General features: G+C 39.8%; 1 protein-coding gene across 1 annotated transcript; it reads left to right on the top strand.

Annotated features, from left to right (window-relative positions):
- The first annotated feature begins 426 nt into the window (after window positions 1–426).
- On the top strand, window positions 427–21,602 carry LOC112987578 (embryonic protein UVS.2-like). Its single transcript, XM_064512492.1, has 11 exons — window positions 427–489; window positions 6,784–6,808; window positions 7,718–7,855; window positions 9,268–9,388; window positions 9,970–10,148; window positions 14,006–14,087; window positions 14,956–15,083; window positions 16,814–16,929; window positions 17,380–17,605; window positions 18,680–18,798; window positions 19,365–21,602. Exons 1-11 carry the CDS (start codon window positions 427–429, stop codon window positions 19,593–19,595), a joined length of 1,428 nt encoding a protein of 475 aa, XP_064368562.1. The 3' UTR covers window positions 19,596–21,602.
- The last annotated feature ends 1,633 nt before the right edge of the window (window positions 21,603–23,235 follow it).

The following is a 23,235-nucleotide window of genomic DNA, read 5'->3' as shown; positions in this document are numbered from 1 at the left end:
AAACCAGTCAGAGAATCCAAAAGAGAATCCACTTATCAAAGTTTATCTCACAGGAGATAGTGTAAGAGGTACATACAGAAGAACCACTTTCAACATGACCTTTGTAGGCTTATAATTTGTACATATATATATATTCATATGCATATGTATATGTCTATATGTATGTATAAATTCAATGTCCTTGTAGCAGAGAAAGATATACTTTCTCGAAGTTAAGTTGTCCCTGTAGCCAACACTTAACTTTAAACAGGGTAACTCCCTAAAAACAAAGAAGTTGATAAAAGCAGATAAAAAAAGCAGTTAAAAGCGTAAAAGCTTGGAAATGGCAAAAAACTAACATATCTAAGAGAGAAATAAAATGTATCCCAGACAGATTGTAAAACGATGATAATCTTGAACATGGGAGCAGTCAAAACATGCTCAAACATGGAGAGCAGTCAAAATAAAAAGACTGGAAGTCATATCTTCGGGGTAAAAATAAAGAACAGTGTAAGTTCTGGCAAGTTAAGTGGAAACATACTATACAGCTCAAAAAGATAATATTTTTTTTAATTGGAAATCTACCAAAGTTGATGGAGTAAATAAATAAGCAAGGTAGAAAAAGGGCTCTCAGGGACGATAAGGTCATTGCAGAAAGGCTGTGTATTCTCTACATTGCCATTCACTACAGAGCAGGACTGGGAAGTTCCTTATCAGACCATTTCTTAGAGGGGTTGAACCTGAGGAAATCTCAGATAAAAGAAGCATGTGTCAGAAAGAATGTCTTTGTTCAGAAAAGAGTTTTACAACAAATCAGTATAATGAAGAGTAACAAGTAGCTAGGAGCAGATGATATTCGTCCAGGAGTTCTAAGGCAACTCAGATATGAAATTGCTCAACTGCTGAGACTGGTGTACGGGCTGTCACTTGTGAGGATCCAACGGGTGATCCAGTAGACAGAGTTATCTAAACTGCAGTTCTGTTTGCTGGATGATCCAAGGTAATGGCACAGGGAGTTAGGGAAGCTGCTGCAACATGCTGCAGCTGTCAGGATTGGAAGGTACCAGTAGGCCTTAATGGCCCTGACTGGCCTCACCTGGGGCCTCCACCCACCCCCTCTGCCCATTGGCCCAGGAGCTCCATTTAACCTCAGGCCCAGATCTTCAACCTTTTACTAAGTTGTGTTGTAGGAGTGCCTATCTCCAGTTTTGTCTCTGGCCCTACCTCCTGGATGGACTTTAGACTTGTGCTGTAGCCTTGTCCTTAGTTCTGTTCCTATTGCTCCTACATGGACTTCTTGGATGGACCTGGATCTAGTTCATCACCTTGTTTTGTCTGGGACTATTAATGGATTATTATCAGCATCCTGCTTTGCATTCAGGTACCTTGCATTCAGGTACCGCAGGACTGCAGCCTGGTTAGTGAGGACACTGCCTGTGCCATGGTCACAGCTCTGTTCTTGCTGCTCCCCACTAGTAGCTTCCTTTTGGTTGGCTTGTCCTGATCCTCTTCCAAGGCAAACTAGGGTATAGGCAGATGACTCACATTTGGGTCTTATCCCATTGCAAAGTTAAGGTGGAGCCAAGGCAGTTAGAGCTGGAAAGAGTTTCTGGGCTCTGCAGTATGAGCTTTGTAAAAGTGCTCAAGAAGATTCATCAGTAAAGTTGGTCTTAGGGCTTAAAAGCTAGCTGGGGGAAATAGTGAAAGTAGAAAGTCCATTTTCCTAATGGACTATCAGGGCATCTCAAAAAACTACTATGGAATCTGTATGTATAACCTGTAAGTGTCTAGAAAGGATGAATAGGAATGTAATAAGTTGCAGATACTAAAACATATTTGAGATGGTCAGATCTAAAACTGATGCAAAGAAATGACACCTCACAGAACTGAGTGATTGGAGATGTGCAGGGCTCAGAATTGGCAGATATAGATCCAATACCAGAACAAAATTGTTTTATAACAAAAATGGTGTCAAATACACTGTACCAGTTAGCAGATGTTACTCAGAGAAACAAAGTTGACATTTCCCTTTCATCAAATGTCTGCACACTGCCAAAACTCAGTTCCCTTAGCTGTTTTGGCTGTTTCAAAAATATTTCAAACTCTCACACCTATTTTTCCTGACTCTGCTTTAGTGACTTAGAGTCTTGTATATGCTGGTCCCTTCAGTTTGGTTAGCCACTATTGGCTAATATTCAGTGGAGACAGCTTTTCTTACTTCCAGTTAAATTAGCCTGTGATCACAGCACCTGCCTTGAGGGTAGAAAAACTTCTTGGGTCTTTTGAGTATTGAGTTCTGCTGTGTGTCAGTTCTCTTTCTGCTGTTCCTTTCCCCTGTTCCTCTAGCACTCTCTAAATAATGTGACCCATCTAATGTCCCCCTCCTGAACTAAGCAGATATAAAACCTCTGTGGGACCAAGTTCTGCCTCTATAGCTTGCTGGCCAGACCTGGCTGTCAGATTGCAAAATTTAAGGATGTTTTGCATTTGGTTTCTTCCTTCAGAGATAGAAATATCTCTTAGAAATATTTGGCCACACCAGAAAAAGTAAGGTTTCTCTTTTCTGTAATACGTTCCTACCACCTGCTCTCAAAGCCCCGTGTCATTGGGAGCACTGTCTGCTTTTCTTCCACAGGTCTCCTCACCTATCCTGCAAGCAGCTGAGCCTCATTCTGCTGCAGATAGTCTCATGTGAACTCTGCAGGCTTCTAAGTTTGTACCAAGATGTAGTTTCCCCACATCTTACTATCCTTTCTGCTCATGACCTGAAAGTCCAAACTGGCTCTTTGTATCAAGCCTTTGCATCATGTAGAAGGAGTCTGTCCTAATGTGGTGGCAGAACTGGCCTGAGGTGTAGCAGAAGGTGGGAGCTGGTCTGCTGGGGTTGCTTATGAGAGAATAGGTAGCTGCCTGGATCAGTGCTTCTGCCAGAGTAACCTGTGTCACTTCTCAGCACAGATATCATAGGACAGGCACTCCATGCTTGCAAGCATTTTCTGCAGGAATTAGCTATTGCTCCATACTGTGCAAACAGGGAGAAAGGGAGTGAACAGGACCTGTATTGGAGGGGAATTTCCTAGGCTTTCCCTGAAAAGTGTCCCAGTTATGCATATGGCAAGCCACTAGAGAGCAGCATTAGATCAGGACATCTGCTATGTGCCTGAACAATTTCTGTGAATAAAACAAAGCATTAGGGTGTCAACAGTTGGACGTTGTGGTTTGAGACTGGAGTTTAACAGAATAATGCAATCAGAGATAGACCTGTTAGTCCTATCTGGCTCAGTCCTTGGAGTCTCAAATACTGAAACTAGCCATGACAAGAATTCCTTCTTTGCAGCTTTTCTCTAGTGACCCACCTTTCCCCATCTATCAAGACAGAACTGTAACATTCCCTTAGCCTACGGTTACTGCAAGCCAGATAAAATCAAGTTATAAAAATTTCAGCTGATTCACTCTCATGTCTCTCTAGCCATCATCTCAGGCTGAGGCTCCCTGACATCTTTAGTCATCTCCAGTGCAGAGTCTCTTTGGTCTTGCACTTTTCCCTCTCTAGTGCTTCACATGGTCGTTCTGTCACTGGAGTGATAAGAGATGAATGGCAGTAAAATAGCAGCAGCAATCACACTTCAAACTGATTTCAGCACATCTCACTTTTAATACTTACACTGAGGACTTCAGGATGTAAATGAAATTGTTTTATTTTTTAATAAAAACATATCTAAAACAGAAGTATGGCAATGTATGTTATGACGCAAGATACTCTAACCCACACTAAAATTGACTACATATATTAAAACTAGCATTCAACTGTTCTATGCTTGCTAGTAACTTTTTCTATGAAAGGTTTGCTGACACAGGTTAGCTGGTAACTGGGACAAAGTAAGCACTAGGCGTCAGGAACCAGATTCACAAAGTATTCCTTTTGTGATTGTGACCTCTGCTCAAGAGCCAAAATATTTTTATTTTACTAATTCAGGTCAATGACTTAGTCTAAATTGAAAAACTGACTAGGAACTGAAAGCAGGAAAGCTCTTTTTCTTCTAGTCAGTGAATAACGAGGCATTAATGCATGTTTTCACTAATCCTAGCACTGTGAAGGACACTATCTGTAAACAAATACTGCGTTTAACAACTCCGTTTTAAACACTAAGTTTTATGCATATTTTTATTTAGCTCTTTTCAGCTTTTTATACTATAAGTTTTGTTTAATGGCTAAAAGATTATTAAAAATTGCTATTCAGCAGAATATGATTTTTATCCAAATGTAGAATGATGACGAAGTATAAAGAAAATCTGTCATTTGGTAAGGGAAATACTTTTTATTATTTGTGACATAAAAATTAAGGTTCTTAATAAATGTAGTAAGAACATATAAGAACCTTTTAAACATGTATAAGTATGGTGAATCCTGAAAAGTAATGAAGCTTCTTAAGCTTCTCAGCTGCTTGTTCACCTTACTGCTTGTTCACTAGCAATCAGTACATAACCTTCAGCGTGACTAGCTGGGAAACTGAGCATTAGAGTCTATATTCCACTGGACTCTTACCAGACAACTACGTGGCCTTTTTCTCTCCTCTGCTTTGTTTCACTTTAGGTTCACACCCACTACTGCTTTAGCCAAGGAAGACAGCAAATGTTAAGGGAAAGAAGAGATGCCCTGTGTATTTTCTTGTTATAGAAAGAACATTGGACTTACTATTCTGGTTGCTTCTGATGATAGGTATTACTGATACAGAGCTAGTAAAACCTATAACGTAAATACCAAAAAGTGTTTGGGTTTTCTACCTCTGCCATTTTACTGCTATGCTGAGAGGGACTGGATTACATGGTGATAAGGTGCTCCATCTCTGGTTTGGAATGAAGATGAAATGAAGTGAGTATCACTAAGAAAGGAAAGTGATAAACATCACATTAGAGTTACTAAGAAACAGTGGTGATAAAATGTTTGGCAGATCAAAGACAGTCTGGCTAAGAAATAGTAATGGCAAAAGACAGCATAAAGAGAGGAGGGCAAACAAGAAAAAGAATGCAAGTTACAGCTGTGTAATCAAATTGCTTGGATAGATAATGAGACCCAGTCCTGAAAATATTCTATCAGAATGTCAAAGGAGATGCAAAGCAGACAAACAATGTCTGCAAGGCAACTTTTGATGATGCATTAACAGTTGATATGAGACTTCAGGCTGCTAAGTAGCCCAGAAAAATGCCCAGTTCCTCCTGGCAATCAAGAAAGTGTGCTAAGCCACAGTGTAACTTTCTTGACTTGGGGTGATTCTGGTTTGTCTGCAGCTGGAGCCATTACGCCATGATGAAGAGCCTTCCACAAACAGGGTATGCAAAACTGCATGGCAGAACTTCAAAGGGCCTTTCTAGCCCTCCCCGATGCACATTTGGAGTGACCCAGCTCCAGGTTCTGCACAATGGTCTGATCTTTGTTTTTCTTGCTTTTGCTGTGTCATAACTTCTACACTCTTCCCTGTCATTTTGTCGTGTGTAGTAGTGGAAATGTGCTTGTTACTCCCTCTGCCTCTTTTGATCCTGATCTCCAATAGATAGGGGGGTTGCTCTGAACTGTGCACCCATTAAGAGGATCTCTGGTTACCAATGTAACTAATAAGGACTTCTAAACTTCATCCTGTTATCAGACAAGGAAAATGGGGTCATTCATGTCTGTATCTCATTATTTCAGTATAATCTGCATGGAAATTATAACTGTGTAGATAAATTCTGGAAGTCACAAAATATTCCACATATTTCTAGAAAGCTTAGAAGCATACTATCAGTAGTGTTACAATGAAAATATTAGAAAAGTTTTATTTAATATCAACCAAATTTTTCCTAGTAAAGTACTCTTTAAAAACAAGGGATCAACTCATTCTTCTATCTGGAGATACCTGTCAAAGATTACCCTCTGCCATCACCTGCTGTGAATCACACAGATCTGAGTTTTGCCTTTGCAGGCAATTGCAAAGGTTTTCCTGTCTCTTTACTAAAGATCTGACTCACTGACCCAGCAGATCTTGAGGATTTTCTGCAGCACTGGGTATTCTGCAGGGGTTGAAGCTTGGTGGAAAGTTGTGCAGGGAAGGGGCAGGCTGAGAGCCAGGCCCTGGACCTTGGCAGAGCAGGGTTGCTGCTGGCAGCAAGCTAAGGAGTTTCTAGGACAGGTAATCAATGGGGATGGGTCCAACACTTCCTTCAAAATTGAGTTTTACTGTAGACAGACTGCTAGCAGATGTCTAGTCTCCATCAGCAGTGAGGGAACCTGCAGCAGCTCATGGGTTCCTCAGAGTTAAAGATGAGTCACTTTAAGGTTACTGGATTTTCTTATTGCTCCACTTCCTCTGTTTTCTGAAGATAAATAAGTAAGAAATGAGAGCCTGACAATTCTTTTGGGAGTTCCTGCAGCTTGCTTGTTTTGTGAAAATGCTTCATGTAATCTAATTTTGTTACACTTGTTAATAGCAACCGCTTTCCTATAAAAGTTCTCTTGAGAAAACTAACCACAGCTTTGAGGACACAGCTGCAGAACACGGAAGACCATCTCAGAAACCTGAAGATGAAGTATATTCTTCTGCCAGCTAATTTAGCATTTCTCTATAGCTTTGTATTAAGTAAATCTGTTCAGGTGTGTCCCTGCTCTCAGAGCAGTTAAGAATTTACATTGCTGCTGCTGAGTTGGTCTGACTGTCTTAATATTAATTACAAACATTTACTGCTGTGCTTCTACATGACAGAAATTTTCTGCTATGCAGAGCATATGCAAAGCATGTGCTAAAAGATGTACTTTTTTTTTTTTTGCAGATAACTACAAGAAACAATGACTTAGGTGAGTCTGATTTTAACTACTGCATAAGTTACTGCAGGTTTTGGTGGGGGCTGCTTCTCTATACCTTGTTCTCCTAATTCAGTACATTTTTTCTCTTTGAAAATGCCCAGCATCAGTGGAAAACAATTCATGAAATTCAGAGCACAGATGTGTTTTAAAGTTGCATTCAGTTTCTTTATTTGTTGTTGTGATAAAGAAAACGGAGTTAAGTAATTGCTATAAGGAATGTTTTTTTACATGAAGCTTCAGTAAACCAGAATCCTTTTTACTTTGATTTCTTTCCTATGTGACATCAAGTCACTTCTGTGTCTGCTGTACCCAAAACTATTGTACATTTTTGACATAATAACCAGTAGTTCTTGTCTGTGAGAAACATATTCCAAGCATTTGGGAGTCGGAACTGAGAAACCTGTCACAATGTCGTATGTCAAACTAACAAGTAACCTGGAAATTAATAGCTAGCATGTACTCAATATGCATGATAGAAAGTTATTTCTTTTGTATGGTTTATTCCATGTTTTCAGAGGTCAGTTATGACTTCTCTGTAACTCCACAAGCTCTAATGAAGAGAACAATCATTTACAATGCTAAAGAGCTTTCCACTCTAAAGTTTCCAAAACTTCTTAAGCTAATACATATTTAGTTGCAGCTTTGATTACAGCTGCACTATGGCATCTATATTAATATTATTCTCTTCTGTCCAGGAAGTCATACCTAACCAGTCTCAGCATACTGTGTTATGCACTCAATACTAATTTGCTAATCCTTTTTCACATTACTGGAAAGTAACCCTTCCCTGGAAGAAATTTTCAAAGATACAAAAGGTTGGTTACTGCATGCCTCTCATCTCCCTTTTGCACTCCTGTAATTTGCTTTCTTGTATGTTCTTTCTTTTTTTTCATCTGCCAGATAGTGGAACAGCTGTTTACGAAGGAGACATCCTCTTGAGGAGAGGGCAACGGAGTGCAATTAACTGTGAGAGTTGTTTATGGCCCAAGTCACAGGATGGACTAGTCAAGGTTCCAATTAACATCTCTTCTGATTTCTGTAAGTGCAAATGGATGACATGAAGTTAGCCTCGATCTTCTGGTCACTGAATTCTGTGCCTTATTTTATAATGGTTCTGTGGCATGCATCAAAAGCAGTCTTAGTCCAAACGAAAACTTTTCGATACATCTCCTCTGCTAATCTGTTGGCCCTACAATAGTTTGGCTGACTCCAAATATGCTAGTTACAAACACTAACAAACACAGTTACTTGGGCAGTACTTGTTATGTAAATACCAGTTAATGCATTTTAACTACAAATATTAGTTCATTCCTACTAGCTACAATGCACTTGCTGATATTTAGCAAGTACAGAAAAAAAAATACAATCCGTTCTCACTATGAACATATCTGTGTCAAAATGCATTATTCCCAGGAACACTTTTTGGAACTCTATAATCTTTCAAATCTCCAAAAGAATTGTTCCTCCACTGGAAATCCTGCAGAGGAAAATATCGAGGAAGAATCTCCTCAGAGGTTTTATTTTCTTGTTGTTTCCCTAAGGTCAGTCAATAGATTTTTCCAGTGGAAAAGGTTGCAGGACCAATGTCTTATTCTAGAAGACTTCATCTCAGCTGTGTGAGTCTTCCATCTCTCGCTCTCTGAGGCTTCCATAGAGACCTTTCTTAAGATCTCTCTTTGAGGGGAAATGATACGGAAGTGAAATACAGCCTGGGCCTGCTTCCTGTTCCTGGGGATTCTTTACGCTACTATTTGAGCATGGCAGGGCTGGGGAGAGCCCAGTCTCTGCATTATCCAGGCTGCTCCTCTGCCCCGTAAGCTTCCAGAACCACAGTGCATACTCATGTGGGTAGGTAAGGGTTATTCTCTCTACCTCACTCTCTCAAAACTTTAAGGATGAGGAAATTGAGATAAAAAGTAGTTGGAGATGATTCATAATTGAGGAAGCTAAATAGACCAAAATGTTCAAAAGTAGATAAACGCTCCAAGCTATATTTGGCACCTGAATAGAAATGCTGTGATCTTCAGAGCTTCTGAACGCTGGCTGCCTCAAATGACTTCAAGGGGTGCATGGCAAGCTTTCATTGTCTCTGATAAACAAGCTAGTTTTTTGGCGCTTAACTACAGTCAGATGGCTCATTTGGGATACTCCGATCCAATTATTTCAAGCCTTGTTTCACTTTTTCTCCTCTAATGGACAATATAATGCCAGTCCTTCACTTTCCTCCACCTATCACTTACCACCTATAGAATGCATAAGGGCCAGCTGTAATTATTGCATCTCCCCTTCAAAGTCTAATTAATTTGAAGATCTCTTAAAGCTTTCTGCCCCTCTTTCTCATTATACTTAAAATAAAAAGCTGAAGTAGTGTGAAGATTGAGGAATGCACCCCATCTTATTTTACACTGATAAACCAAGTAAGTTTTTTTTTGCCCCCTTTCTCTTCCCAGCAGTAACAGAGAGGTCTTGGATTGCTGATGCTCTGCAAGAGGTTTCCACGCTGACCTGTGTGCAGTTTGTAAATCGCACTACAGAAGCAGACTATGTGCACATTGAACAGAGTGGGCAGAGGTAAGTTCCCTGACTCCTGGGAGTGGGAGCACCCAAGAGTTTTTGGTTTATTCCTTTTCATTTGTCTTTCAGCTTCTTTCCTGTTTAGTCTGGATCTAAGTAATTCCCCTTTCTTATCCTAGGAGTCAAGATTCAGAGGGCAGGTGCAATTTTTCATTTTTCTTTATACTGGTAGTTAATCACGTTCCTTATGGGCTGCAGTAACAAATTCATGTGTGGACTTCATTGAACATAATAGGGTATAATTCAAAATGGGATATTTTCCTTAAATGTTACAAAAAATTTAGGAAGAAGTATAATTGCTTTGGATTCCTGGTTTAACTACTAGAACTGTTTAATCTTAGTTTCACATAGCCCATTTACTGTTTTGAAATTTGCCATACTTATCACAAAAGCTTTACTTTTCCCTTTCTGTAGTTTTAGTCTGGCAGCTTTCAGTAGCCAACTATGTCACAGCAGTGACTATTTGCATGTGTCCCCTGTGGCTGCATATCTAGAGGCCCTTGGTGGCTTAATTGGTACATCTACTTCTTCGTATTTGCTGAATGTGACCATTTTGGTTATCGATTGGCTATTCTTAGCTGCTGGTCTTACTTTGGAAAAATTGGAGGACGTCAAGCACTAGGCCTGATGAAAAATGGCTGCATGGATAAAGGAGCAATTCAGCATGAAATGAACCATGCTCTGGGCTTCATCCATGAACAGGCACGTAGTGACCGGGACAGCTTTGTCAAGATTATGTGGGAACACATTCTGGCAGGTAGGTCCACTAAATCTTAAGAGAAAACACGCAGTTTTGAAGATAAACGAGAATATTTCTTCTGAAAGCAGCAATACAAATAATCATCATTAATACCTAGCTGAGTTGTAGCAGCAGTGCATTCAGTGTGATGGCATTCCTTGATCAGAGTTTGTTTTTATTGGGGGGATTTCTGCTGCCACAACTATGTTAGCATATTTCTGATGCAGGTGCAGCCTTAAAAGTAGGATCTTGATCACAGCCTCAGCTAAGACCTTATATATGCAATAACAAGGTAATCAGGAATATGAAATGTGGTAGCAAGGAGAAAAAGGAATCATCTGCTTTCTGTTGTGGGGAGCACAGGTGATAATGGGCTTGAATCACTTGAAATCAGGTCACATTAGGAAAACACTTCTGGAAATGAAGATAGTAAAGCACTGGAATGCATTGGCCAGGAAGGGCATGGAGTGTTTTTAACTGGAGCTTTTCAGGGTATTCTTGAGGTCTTTTTCAGTCCTGTTCTCTGTGATGCTCTCTGTCCACAGTCTGGGTGAAGGCTTATGCAAGCTTTTGAGCACTTCAGGAATGTAAACCATCAGTCTCTTCTGTTGTTTAGCTCAGACCTGAACATGCTCTGGTCTGTGCCTGTCCTAAGCCTATGACCATAAGGATACCTGCTGGCATTGCAGCAACATCATATAACTGAAGCTGGGCAGACAAATTAGCCATCAAGATCCTTGATGTTTGCCATGGGAGTAAATGAGATTTGTAGGCAGTGTGAGCTCTGACAGTCTTTAGAATACAGTGGAGATGCTCCTGAATTCCTGGCAAAGAGCAGAACAGACAGCTGGAAGAGCTTTCAGAGATTACCCTTTTAGCCCTACTTGCTGGCCAACACTCCTCAGCCTAGTGCTAGGTACAGCCTGTCAGTCTTTCTGTATGCAATCTGGTAACCCTTGCATGCTTCATCTGATCAACTCCAAATGTGGAATAAATGTCCTAAGTGTTGGTGGGTAAAACTCTCAAGTTGGGAGCCAGCGAGAAAGCTAGAAATGGGAAAAGGCAGACTGGTAAAATACTATTCCTTTCCTATCTCTGAAACTGTCCTTAATCCAAAGATCCATTTGATAGCCATATTAATATCTTCCAGTGAATCCACCCAACCCCACTCTGCTCTTTGTCTTGGTGGATGTAAGATGTTGGCACTTCGTCCCAAATAGAGGCAATATTAGGAGCAATTAGGAAAGCCTAAGGATGGCAGAATGGGGGAAGAGAACTGCACACAGATTTAGCCAGGAAGCAAGGGACTATGGGACTTCTTAGTTCAGGTGGAGTGACGTAGTGGGGAATCTTGGTGTGAGGAAGTGCACAGCAATTCTATCTGGGGAAAACTGTGGAAATAGGGACGGTGGCAGGCAGAGGTTGTAGCACTGACAGTAAGTGAAATATAGCGTGAAATGTAGGTGGGAACAACAGGCCCTATGAAGAGGGCGAGAATGGAAGCACATGTAGCCACTAGCATGTGGGACATTCTGGGTTCTGGTATGATGCGAGAGAAAGTACTGCAGTTACTTGCTCTGTGAAGAGAATGATGGACGCTTCTGTGAGAAGAAGGAGCAATAGGGAATGCTCAGGACTGGTAAATCTGTAGGAGAAAGCAAGTGAATATTATTTGGGAAAAAGAAGGAAATAGGATGAATGGTTTGGGGACACAGGGACATACAGAGCTGCAGGCCTGAATGGTAGGAAGTTCTAGAGAAAGGAAAATGAGAAAGTGGTACCCAGGAGAAAACGGGAGAAAGGATGCAAGGAGCCACTTGTCTGTGACAGCTACAAGTAAGCTGGACAAGCTACAACATTTGTAATGAAATAATACTGGACTTAGTTTTTTATAGAAAAATGAATAATAGTAAATAAGGCTGGACAACTGAATACCAAATTCTTGATATTTAATTCTTCAGTGTCATACACAGCTGAAAACACATTTTTTCCTCCAGCTGGAGCATGATTGTTTTTATTACAAATTCCTAACACAGTGTTCTCCAAAATTTTTTCAGCTGTTCCCAAGATATCCCAACTAAATTCCATTTGGGCTGTTCTTTAAATGTCAGTTCTGGTGTTATGGTATAATTATGAATTGTTTGCCACTGTTGTACAACAAGGATGTCATGTTTGAAAAGCTAGCAGAGGATGCACCCTGGAAGAGGAGTTTAAAAACATGAACCTCATACCTAAGATATGAGACAAAAATCTCACTTAGACCAGTTTTGCAGTGGGAAGACCACAGATTCAGATATTCTCAATGCTTACAGATGTAAGCAAGCTTTGATTCAGGCCCATTATAATGAAAGGATAAGAGAGGGAGAAGAGGTGAGGAGGACAAGACTATGCTAAAAGGGGTGATACATGCTGAGCGTTCTAGCAGCAAAAATCAGGAGTGAGGGCTGATTGGTGGGGTAAGGGAGGTGGAATGCTGGGAGCGTGCAACACAAGCAGTGTAGGAAAAGAATTCAAAGATGTGCAGGGAAAAAGAGATGAAGGGACAGCCACATTTGTGAGCATTCGACATTAATGTATGTCTCCTGTGGTTCAATGGGGCTGATGGCAGAGCTCCCCCTGACCTCAGTGGTGCAAAATTAGACCTCATGACCTTTTGCAGTTTCCCAGCTCTCCCACACGCTCTGTTTTTTCTCTTGCCAGGATTGCAGTATTGTGGATGTTTGCTGGGTTTTGTTTTTATACAGTGGTTTACCTTGGAAGCCATCCTACTTCTTTGTTTTGACATAATGCAGCTTGATCATTTGTCATCCACTTAGATACTCAAAACTCGGCTTGTTTTCTCACAAACCTTTTGGGAACAGAACTGTGCTCAGAGCCTTCAGCCAGACCTTCCTTTTCTGCTTTCCTTAGTCACTACACTTAGATTCTGGCAGAGGTAGGGGTTTTTTTGTTTTTAGAGTGGAGGAGATGGGTTAAGTAGGCTGTACTTTTGTGCAGGTCTAGACAGTTGGACCTCTGTGGCATGTGACAAGGCAGATGACGAGGTTAGGCAGCCCCTCTGTACAGCTGGGCTGCCTTTAGTCCTGCTTTTTAACAACCCAGTTCAGCAAAGCACTTCTACACATGTAGACCAGTAGCCACCTAAATGCTTCACTGAAATGGAACTGTTTTTCTTTCTTCTTCACCTCAAAAGAAACTGAATAGTTGATAACTCTTTTTGAAGTCAGTAGAGAAGATAACAGGAATTGAAATAAAATCCTAATAGGATAGGGAATGTCAATGCTGATGAGAACTAGTTTGAGCCTTAAGTCAGTTTTTGAGCTATGAAAAGCTCTAAAGTCACTTTTATCCCTATATCTTTTATAATTCAGGATTTCAAAGCTACTCCTTGCATTTCCTAGTCCTGGTTGGGTCCAGCACTGAAGGGTGTTACTGGAAGAGACTAGCTCTGTTTGCAAGCTTGCCAACCAAGTTGTATAAACTCAAGAGACTGAGTCAGGATGATTTTCTGACAAGTGTCCAATGATGAACTCTTGCCCAGATGGCTTGCAGTTTACAAACCACTAGTTACAATAATGAAGGTACAGATGTTGAACTGGGAAGGAGTGCTCAGTGGTTAGGGTACTGGCCCAGATGTTGGGCAGACTGTGTTCAGGTCTGTGCTGTGACATTGCTTTTTTGCCTGTCTTACCATGGGCAAGTGACCCAGGTGTAATTCTTATTAATGCTCTACAGTCAAGAGAGAAATAAGTGCTTTCATATTAAAATGGGATGAAACTGCCTCTCTGAGTATGCCTCTCTCTCCTATGACAATACTGAGAGCCTCTCCTCCCGCTCTCCTGTTCTGACTGAAATGTTGCTTTCCTACCTTACAGGGGAACAAGGAAACTTTGGGAAAGTGAATTCCAAAAATCTTGGCCTTCCCTATGACTATTCTTCTGTGATGCACTATGGCGCGTAAGTTGGTTTCTGAGGTTTTCTTTCATAGGAGCAAACAGTGCTCAGATCTCCTGTTCAGATCTGGGGAGACAGAATTGTTCTGTGCATGGACTGGTTTTTGCTGTTCACTTAAAATTGAGTGAATAGACATCATAGTCAAAGGTGAATACTTCCTATGTCAGAGGTATTCATGGAAAATAGAACTGGTGGGGATAGAAGAAAAAATTAGGACAATGTTTTCTATCACTGTACTTGTGCCTCTTTCTAGAGGCCTTTGTGGCTATGATCCAAAGCAACTCTATCAAGTCACTGAGCTAAGCCAGTTCTAAGTCTATGATAGACTGTTACTGGGTTAATGAAATCAATTAGGCAACAGTATTTGGGCAGAGAGGAAGCCACATAAAACCTTTTTTTTTTTTTGGAATGCTGCCCAAGGTTGCATTTTAGTCCATTACATACAAGCTCGTATCAGGTACCTTTTCTGGCACTTTCACTAGCAAGTAACAGCTCCTGGAGAAAACAGTGAAATAAAACTTGTTTAGCAGGAGGAAGGAAATTACAGGTATCAAATATATAAAGAATTAGCAATTGAGACAAACTATTGCAGATCCTCTGCCTCTTTGAACTATGAAGGTGGGATGCAGCTCACTTTGTCAGGACAAAGTTCTCAGGACAATGCAATTTTTCCTTGTTTCTTACTTTCATTTGCTGCACACAAAATAGCTGCCACACTGTTGTTCCTTAGGAAAGACTGATTTCTGAGAAGGTTCTTGCCCTTTTCCATTTAAATTCTGTGCAGATGGTACATGAGTACGTGTATGCAATTAGAGAACTTCATTGTTTAAAAGAAAAGTGATTTAGAAATGTGACTTCCCTATTTCTACAGGTTTGATTTCTCTAGCACTCCTGGGGAACCAACTATTGTACCAATTCCTGACCCCTCTGTACCCATTGGGCAGAGAGAAGGACTGAGTAACTTGGATGTGGCTAAAATCAACAAGCTCTACAAGTGCAGTAAGTGCTGTAGACACTAGGCATCCATTTATAGGTGAATCCTTATTCTGGTGTCTGCAGGCACTGTCAGACGTCCCTCAGAGGAACTCAGCCCACAACCCTTTCTACACATCTCTTCCTCAGCCCTGTAAGAGGGCTGATGTGCATGTGGAAAGACTCATCCCTGTGCCAAGCTTCTGCCTCTTGGGAAGAGCAATTTACTTTCAATAATTGACCATCGTTCTAAGAGGTGTTGACCTGGTCCGTGGCCTTTGACACAAGGAAAAGCCATCAGAAAAATCATTATGGTAGCTTCCTCTGAACTTCTCATTTCAGGAAAGCCCTGAAAGTTGCAAAGCATGTGAGCTACCCCCAGCTGTGATTATAGTTTAGAGTCCCATTTATCAGTGGTAAGAGCAGGTCTGTGAGTTCTTTCAATCAGAAAATGACTGTAAATGTGGGTTTAGGCTGGTTAGAACATTTCTTTGAGAGGAACTCCCTTGGCTTTATGTATAGTTATTTACTTCCTTGCCCATCCATTGCTTACTCATCACTATAGTATCTGGAGGTCTAGAAACACCTAGCATTCCTTTAGAGCAGGAACTCTTCATTCAAGAGACAGAACAACAGGTAAAACACCAGACACGCTCCTGCAATGCAATTTTGCCTTGACTCTCAGTAGGCTCAGAGAGGCTAATTGATTTATAAGATATCTGACTTTTCTGAGATGATGTTCCATTACTTTCCAGCAAAAGAGTAAGAGACATTAATATGGTCTGAATACTAGTGTACCAAATTCTGCTCTGAATTGTGTGTGGAACATTCTTAAATAATCTATCAGTAATAGGAATCAGTATTCCTTCAATTGGATAGTTAGGTACAGCAGTCAGGGTGGTTCCTCCCAATTTCTTAACTGCAAATGAGATGAGTTTTCAATTTAATAGCATCTGTCCTGATGTCAGACAATGATTTCAGAATTCAAATAAACTCTTGATAAGGGCGCTGGGAATAAATCACATTTCAATACCACTATTACATAATTAGAGCTGTATCTTTTGAAAGAAAAGGTCTAGATTTCAAAAATGGGAGAGAGATGGGGGGAAAAACTATCAGGGGAAAAAATGTTGTAAAATGAAGTCCAGTTGTCTCAAGGACAGTGGGGAGAAAGAGAAAGATTGATGTCATAAATTTGTATGTCCATGTTTTATAATTTTGGGAGTTATTCAAATAGTTTGATAATAAGATTACATGTGGAAAGACAAAAGACAAATGAGATCAAACTTTGTATACCAATCACTAGTTCAGTAACATGACTTCCATACTCTTTGTGCTATTGCCTTCCCCCAGTGATTATCCCTATCTTTGCTTTGCCAGAATCTGGTTTTCAAGTTTGATTGTGCATACAGTTATGAATACACAAATTTGCTAAGGGGAATTGATGTACTGATGTTACTGAAACTACTCCTGTGACTGAGGTTAAGAAAGTTCATGAAAGTTTTCTTAGTAAACTGAAATATGTGAGTGAAGCCCTGCTGTCTTAAAGTCCAGAAGCAGCCAGTTACCTTAACTAGCTTTGTTTTGCTTACAGGTTTTGAATAGTCTTTACCCTAGGAACATCAACACAATTGTAAACATGATAATTTTTCTTAAAAGCTTATCTGATGCAAATTGTAGAGAGCTGGGTCTGGCATTTCTGGAAGATTTTTCTGTAGTTTTCATTCTTTTCAGCACTGTTTGGTTCTTTCCTTCAGATTGCTGTAGCTCTGTGTTGCCTAAATATGAAGGCTCCTTCTCCTCTGTCAATTACCCATCCCCATACCCGAACAATAGCAACTGCCTGTGGTTGATCCGCATCCCTCAGAATAAGGTAATTTTTATTAGGAGAAAGAAGGTTTGAACCACAGTGTCAAGGCTATACAGCATTATTTTTCTTCTCATTATTATGACTGTAGCATCTGGGAGCCATTTTCATGAACCAAGATGTTTATTCTGTTATGCAGTGAATGAAAAACAGTCTCAGCAATTTTCAAAAGACTTAAGTTTCACACAGACTATCAGATGTTTTATTTAAACTTGATTTTTATCCAGTTAAGATTTGATGTCTGTTATAAAGATAACCAAGAGTCAGACATCAGTCATAGGGCTCAGTAACAGGGTAGCCAAATGAAATTGTTTGTTATAAAGAAGGTCAAATTTCAGTGATAGATGGATAGTAAAATGGATACAAAGTCCTGGTTCACTTGTTCATAACAATTAGTTTTAATTTTTCCCTGTGTACCCCAGTAAATCCAACATCTGTTTTCTTGTTTGTCTTAAGGTTTTCCTGCAGTTTGAGGCTTTTGATCTTCAACTCTCCTCAGACTGTTCTTCTGACTATGTAAAAATTTACAATGGAAACAGCAAGAATTCTCCTGTTTTGCTGGACAAGTACTGTGGGAAGGGGCCACTGCCTTCTTTAGTTGCTTCTGGATCCACAATGCTGATAGAGTTTGCAAGTGATGAGACCATTACAGCCACAGGATTCAGAGCCTCCTACATCAGGGGTATGAACACTCCTTTAGAGCTTGGAGAACAGTGTTAATGGTATTTGTATGGAAAAACTGAAAGTTTGAAAATTTACTCCAGAGTAGATTTTTCCATGTTATTCCTTACATCTCCACAGGAATTATACAGAAGGCTAAATGCTGATGAGGCTGAAGATGAGCAGGAAATGAAAAACAGGATGTTACATGGATCTTGCATTAGCAGTCCTGAGAACCCCCTCACATTCTTCTGAGAGCCTCTGCTAGGCTTCCTGACATCTTTAAAACAGCTTCTTTAAATAAAATGCAATGACTAGCAGGAGCAGTGCAGCCACAGAGCAAAAAAGACTGCAGAAATCGACAAGAAATCTCTCCAATGAGATGTAAAGTCAGGATTGGAGCCATATGTTATTCAAGCCCCTGTGGCATTTTACTTAACAGGAAGGATACTAACTTTGAGTAATTTTTACTTTCTGAGTTAAAGACTTTCATTATATGTTGTGAAGCTCAATTCACTTCAGCAGTGTCTGTTTTATGGACTGCTGGATATAATTGTGTTGTGCTGCAACACGCTTTTAGTTAGAAGGCACTAATCCAAATAACTAAATTCCTGTTTCTTCAGCTGAAAATGCTACCTTTTAAAACAGAAATTGAGGAAGTCATGAAAATGTCATTTTTACTCTTTTCACATTAGTCTTGACAGTTAAGTTCAGTTCTCCAGATGGAATCAGACCTAGCTCAATAACGCAGTCTGAGGCACTTGAGCTAATTCTTTTCTGAAGGTGCAGTAAATTAGCCCTATTAGAATGCTGTGCTAATGTGGTAACACTTCATTGTAAAAGACAGCTGTATCTTTAAGTTTGGTTGTTCTGTCTTCCAAAGGTTATTTAGCAGCCATGCTTTTAGCTGTTTCAGCACAGCTGCTGATATAAACACTAGACAAAGAAATAATATAGTTGAGCAGTAGACTTTCAGTGTAGCAAACTTTCTCTTGGCTTGAAGAAAAATACAAGTATATAAGCAAGCTCACTTTTCTACTGTCAAAATACTCTTGTCAATAAGCCTTTCTCTGTTTTTTCTCCTTTACACCCTCAGTGAATTGTGGGGATACCTTCACAGTCTCAAATGGAGTCATCACCTCTCCAAACTACCCCAACAAATACCCCCAAAACCAAGCATGCTTCTGGATCATCAGTTCTCCAGTAGGATACAAGGTAAGGCACAAAGAAATTATTTTGCTGGCTTCAGCAGTGTTCTCTAATGGAGTCTTTTTGCCTTATAGAATAACAGCTGTTATGTCACATTTTAAGCAGGCATTTTCAGAGTGAAAATCTGAACAAACAAACCCAGTTAAACTTATGCTGAATCTTAATATTTGACATGTCATCAAGGGAAAACCTATATATGTGCATGTAAACTCTTATGAATTTAGCTTGTACCTGTATGTCTTGCTCAGAATAATCCCTAGGTCATACAGTCACCACTAAGAAACTGAAATATTGCACAGGTGCTCTTTCTATTTTCCTCCAGAGAATAGAATTTAAAGCATACAAGACCAATATTGCCCCTCACTGCTTCTGATACTTACCTTTTGATAAACTCAACAATTTGATATTAATAATTTGCATTACAATATGGGATCAGGATGTGGTGCGAACACAGAATAAAAAATACCATCTACACATAAAGAACGTAGGCTCTATTTGTACTTGTTACATACAAAGGGTAAGAGAAAAGGATATAACCTGAAAGCAAAGTACTTTGGTTGTATTTTCTCTAGATATATCTCAAAATGTTATCCTTTGAGCTGGAAGATAATGACAGATGCATCTATGACTACTTGCTCATACATGACGGAAGCCAACCTACATCACCTGGAGTTGGCCCATACTGTGGGACAAGGAAGGTTGCAGACTTCACTTCCACTGGGAGCTTTGTACTAGTTGAATTTCACAGTGATACAGTATGGGAGTTTCCTGGATTCAAGATGAATTACACATTTGGTAGGTAGTACTGTACAGATGAGGGTGGTAGGGTTGGAAATCAAAATGAAAGTGAGACCAGCTAGCCATGCGTAAAAGTCAAGATGCCACTGATTTCAGCAAAAAATAGCTGCCTGAATGCCTTTGACAAGCTTGAAGGTCGACCTATTAGTTTGTTATTTCTACAGCAGTATAATTTGCATGGTGAATTACAGACAAAAATGCTCCTGCCCATGGGATGTTCCTGTTTCAGACTCCTAGCTTTTTGTTACAGTCATCTCATTGCTGGTGTTGCATGGCTGAATACAATAGCAGAACTGAAACTCTGGAACCAGATTTTCAAGAACTTGTCATGTTACATAGTGAGCTGTCTAGTAAGTAGGCCCAAAAAGATTTCAGAATATGGCTATGGAGCAACTTTAACCCATATTCTGACAAATGTAATTACCCACCCTAATCTGCATTCCAGTATGCATACAGAAAAACCTTCAGGCATGTGCTTGCTTGTGCTTTGAAACAAAGCTTGCTTGTAGAGTTAATATAGGCACCTAAGCTTGGTCTGGAAATCACTTTACATTGAGGATGCAAACCAGGATTCTGGTGCAGCACCTCAACTCAAAGAATTGTATTAACCCACTGCTGGGAGGTGAACTAGAGCAGGGAATAGATTTGACTAAAAGGAAACCCTTAATAGCAGGAACAAGCAGTCAGGGAGAGGGCAAGGAGGGAAGCATGACAGACATTCATATGAATAAACCATGTCCTGAGTCATTCAGGTACAGACATTGTCCATGGGGTATTACCAAAATATATATTTTTTAATTACTTGATGAAAAGCCTATTGAATGCAAATGGACTCAGTAACTTTGGACATCGTATCAGGTGTGAAATACCTTGTCTGTACAGAGAAATCTTCCACCTCTTAGAGGACTGAAGAAGTTACAGATAAGTTCCTTATTTCATATCAAGGGCTTTTCAGTCTGAGATCTAAACAATCCCTTTTTCATCAGTTGTTAGGGGTCCTTGTTAATCATTTTCCTAAGGGATAAGCATGTTAGCTGAAGCTCCCACACATACTCCAAACCACCTTCCAGCCCTCTGCAGGTATCAAAAACTTTAGCTTTCCTCCAAATTCTGCTAAAATCTCTGGTTTCTTCCTGCTACCAGTCTCCACTTTAGTTATACGTTATTTGTCTATAAATCTGTGGTTCACCAAACAGGAAAATGCAAGGTACAGAGCATTGCTTATTTTGATAAATACCTTGATGAATGGCATTTCTTCCACTAATGACTGCTGTTCATTTTCACCCAGTCAGTTCCAAATCTTAAATGGACAACCTGTAGAATCCACAGACCTTGCTAACAGGTGTACTCAACTGCACAGTGTAAAGGGATTTGTCTCTTATAGACAATAATCCTCTCACAAAGGGCATTGTCCATAAAGAATAATGATTTATAAGCTGCTATTAATGTTCAGATTCTGAGAGATGTGAATTTAGAGCAACCAGCCAGTAGACAGCAAAGATAGTATGGCCAAAGGTCTAGGATTTGAATGCCACCATAGGAGGATTTTGAGAGGTTCAAATATAAGTTCAGCATTCACTTAAAACACCTCTGAAAGTCAAAATGTAAGCATTTAACCTTAAAAAAATAGAGGTATCTAGCAGTGATGAATATATCTTATTCCCACATATATATACCACATAAAACAGGTGCTACCTTAATTGCATGCAAAGACAGAACTGTGGTAGAACAGAGACATTTCCAGGAATTGTGCACATGGAACAGGCAAGAAGAGTATCTGTGTCTATGCACTCCAATCTTACCTGCTTTGAAACTTTTGGATCCTCCAGGTTCTTATCAGGGTGGCAAGTCAGGGCCTTCTAGGGTACGCTTTCTTAACCTGTAAAAGCCAGAACAGAAATTTGCTAATTACTACTGCTGAAAAAAAGCAACTTGGAATAAAGCACTACAGAAACACAAAAAGTTATTACTCATTGGTCTTTGTTTAATTTAAAACACACTTCCCTTACATAAGTAAATAACTGTGGTTGAGCCAACATTCACTTGAATGACTAGAAGCCTCCAGGCCTGACAGAAAATAAAGCAGCTTTTGGCATGCTGATAGTACAATTGATTCCTCATCTGGAAGAAGTAAATGAGCCTACTGCAACAGCAAAAGACTACTGAAACTCAGTTTTCAATTTCAGTGCAGTCATCTGCCCTTTTTATCACATTGAACTGCAAGGAGAAACATTACAGCCTGGGAGACTGAGCAGACATAGTCACATTTTGAATCAATTCGAACTTTTTAAGGCCAGAAGATCTACTTTTAAGTGCATTGCATCATAGTAATCAAGCCCCAAGATCATCAGGACCAAGTGCAATAAACTTAGGTACAGTTTTCTAGCAAGTCAAAGAATAATATAGCATTTGCAGCCAAAACTATTTGGGGCAGAGAACATACAACTTCCTATGCAACAATTGAGTTTTGTTGAGATAAAGGAATATTAACCAAAGACTGTTTAAACTCTCCTACGTGTCAAACAAATTGAAAACTTTATGGACTAAGTCACCACATAGGATTTTAATAATTTGAGTTCCCTTTATCATAGGAAATATCTGCAGGCAAGAAAAGAAAGAAAGTAAAGCTGCAGCTGTTAAGCTGCCAAGTAGTCTTCTGGTGAAGTACCTGCAAAGACTATATGGAAGCCAGGCACCACCTGGTGGTCACTGGTAGGTAAATGTAAACGTGAAGCTGAAACATGACGGGTCTAATTCCCTCTTTTCCATAAGCAAGACTACAGTAAGGAGGGAGTGAAATCTTCTCTTATCACGATCACGACTGTCAGTTCCATATGACAAATTCTGCTGAGGCTTCTCTAAACGATTATGTTAAATATCTTTAACTGTCTTGCTTGCTCTTGTTCATCTTATTTGGTGATGCTCTCTGAATAGAAAGATTCTCTGGGTTGCTTTCAGTATTTTATATTAAGGAGAGGCACTCTGAATTTCACCTGTCAGTCTGTAAATTGCACTATAACACTCAAATTGAAATTTTCTCGTCCTCTTTTCCCATCAACCAGTTCAGCAGTGAAGGCAAAGGCAAACGAAGTTTATTTGATTCACTCCTGTGTTTTATACTTGGCTTGATTCCCTGTTTTGTGCCTGTGGTACCTGAAATTTTCAGGTGGTCTGTGATACAATTGCTGGACAGGTCCAAATTTTAGCTTCCAAGTTTTATACAATTGTTCTCCTAATGTTCTTCACTGTAGAAAAAAGAAAGCTTGAGGGAGAAAACCCAAAGTTATTAAGTTTAGCTCTCTTCAGATAATTAAAGAGTCTTGCTTCCTTGAATAGATCAATCAGATTCCTAATTTAATTGTGTAGGACTTTATAGTGTGGACTTATCTATTAAACTGACGAGTAAAGAAAGGAAAATGTAAAACCACAAAACTAACAAGATGTCTCATGAGAATCTATGGTACCTAAAACTGCATCTAATAACTTTTTTTTGGCAAACATTTTAGGATATTTCTTTTTCAGTGTAAACAAACACTGGGAGAAATACTAGCTAGAATTAACTGGAATTTTGCAGTTCATTTCAGCTGATTTCCCACTCTTCTGAAACAGGATCTTACTGCAGGTTTACGACAATAGTAACTTCAG

The sequence above is a fragment of the Dromaius novaehollandiae genome, chromosome 5 (genome assembly GCF_036370855.1).
Source record: "Dromaius novaehollandiae isolate bDroNov1 chromosome 5, bDroNov1.hap1, whole genome shotgun sequence".
NCBI lineage: Eukaryota > Metazoa > Chordata > Aves > Casuariiformes > Dromaiidae > Dromaius > Dromaius novaehollandiae.
The sequence above is the reverse complement of the archived record's forward strand: the minus strand, read 5'-3'. Positions and strand labels throughout refer to the sequence as shown.

Excerpts from the sequence above, each read along its gene's own strand:
- LOC112987578 (XM_064512492.1), top strand. The coding sequence starts at position 427 with ATGGAGAGCAGTCAAAATAAAAAGACTGGAAGTCATATCTTCGGGGTA. Across the intron at positions 6,809-7,717 it reads TACAAGAAACAATGACTTAG|ATAGTGGAACAGCTGTTTAC; the intron begins GTGAGTCTGATT and ends TTCATCTGCCAG. Across the intron at positions 7,856-9,267 it reads TAACATCTCTTCTGATTTCT|CAGTAACAGAGAGGTCTTGG; the intron begins GTAAGTGCAAAT and ends TTCTCTTCCCAG.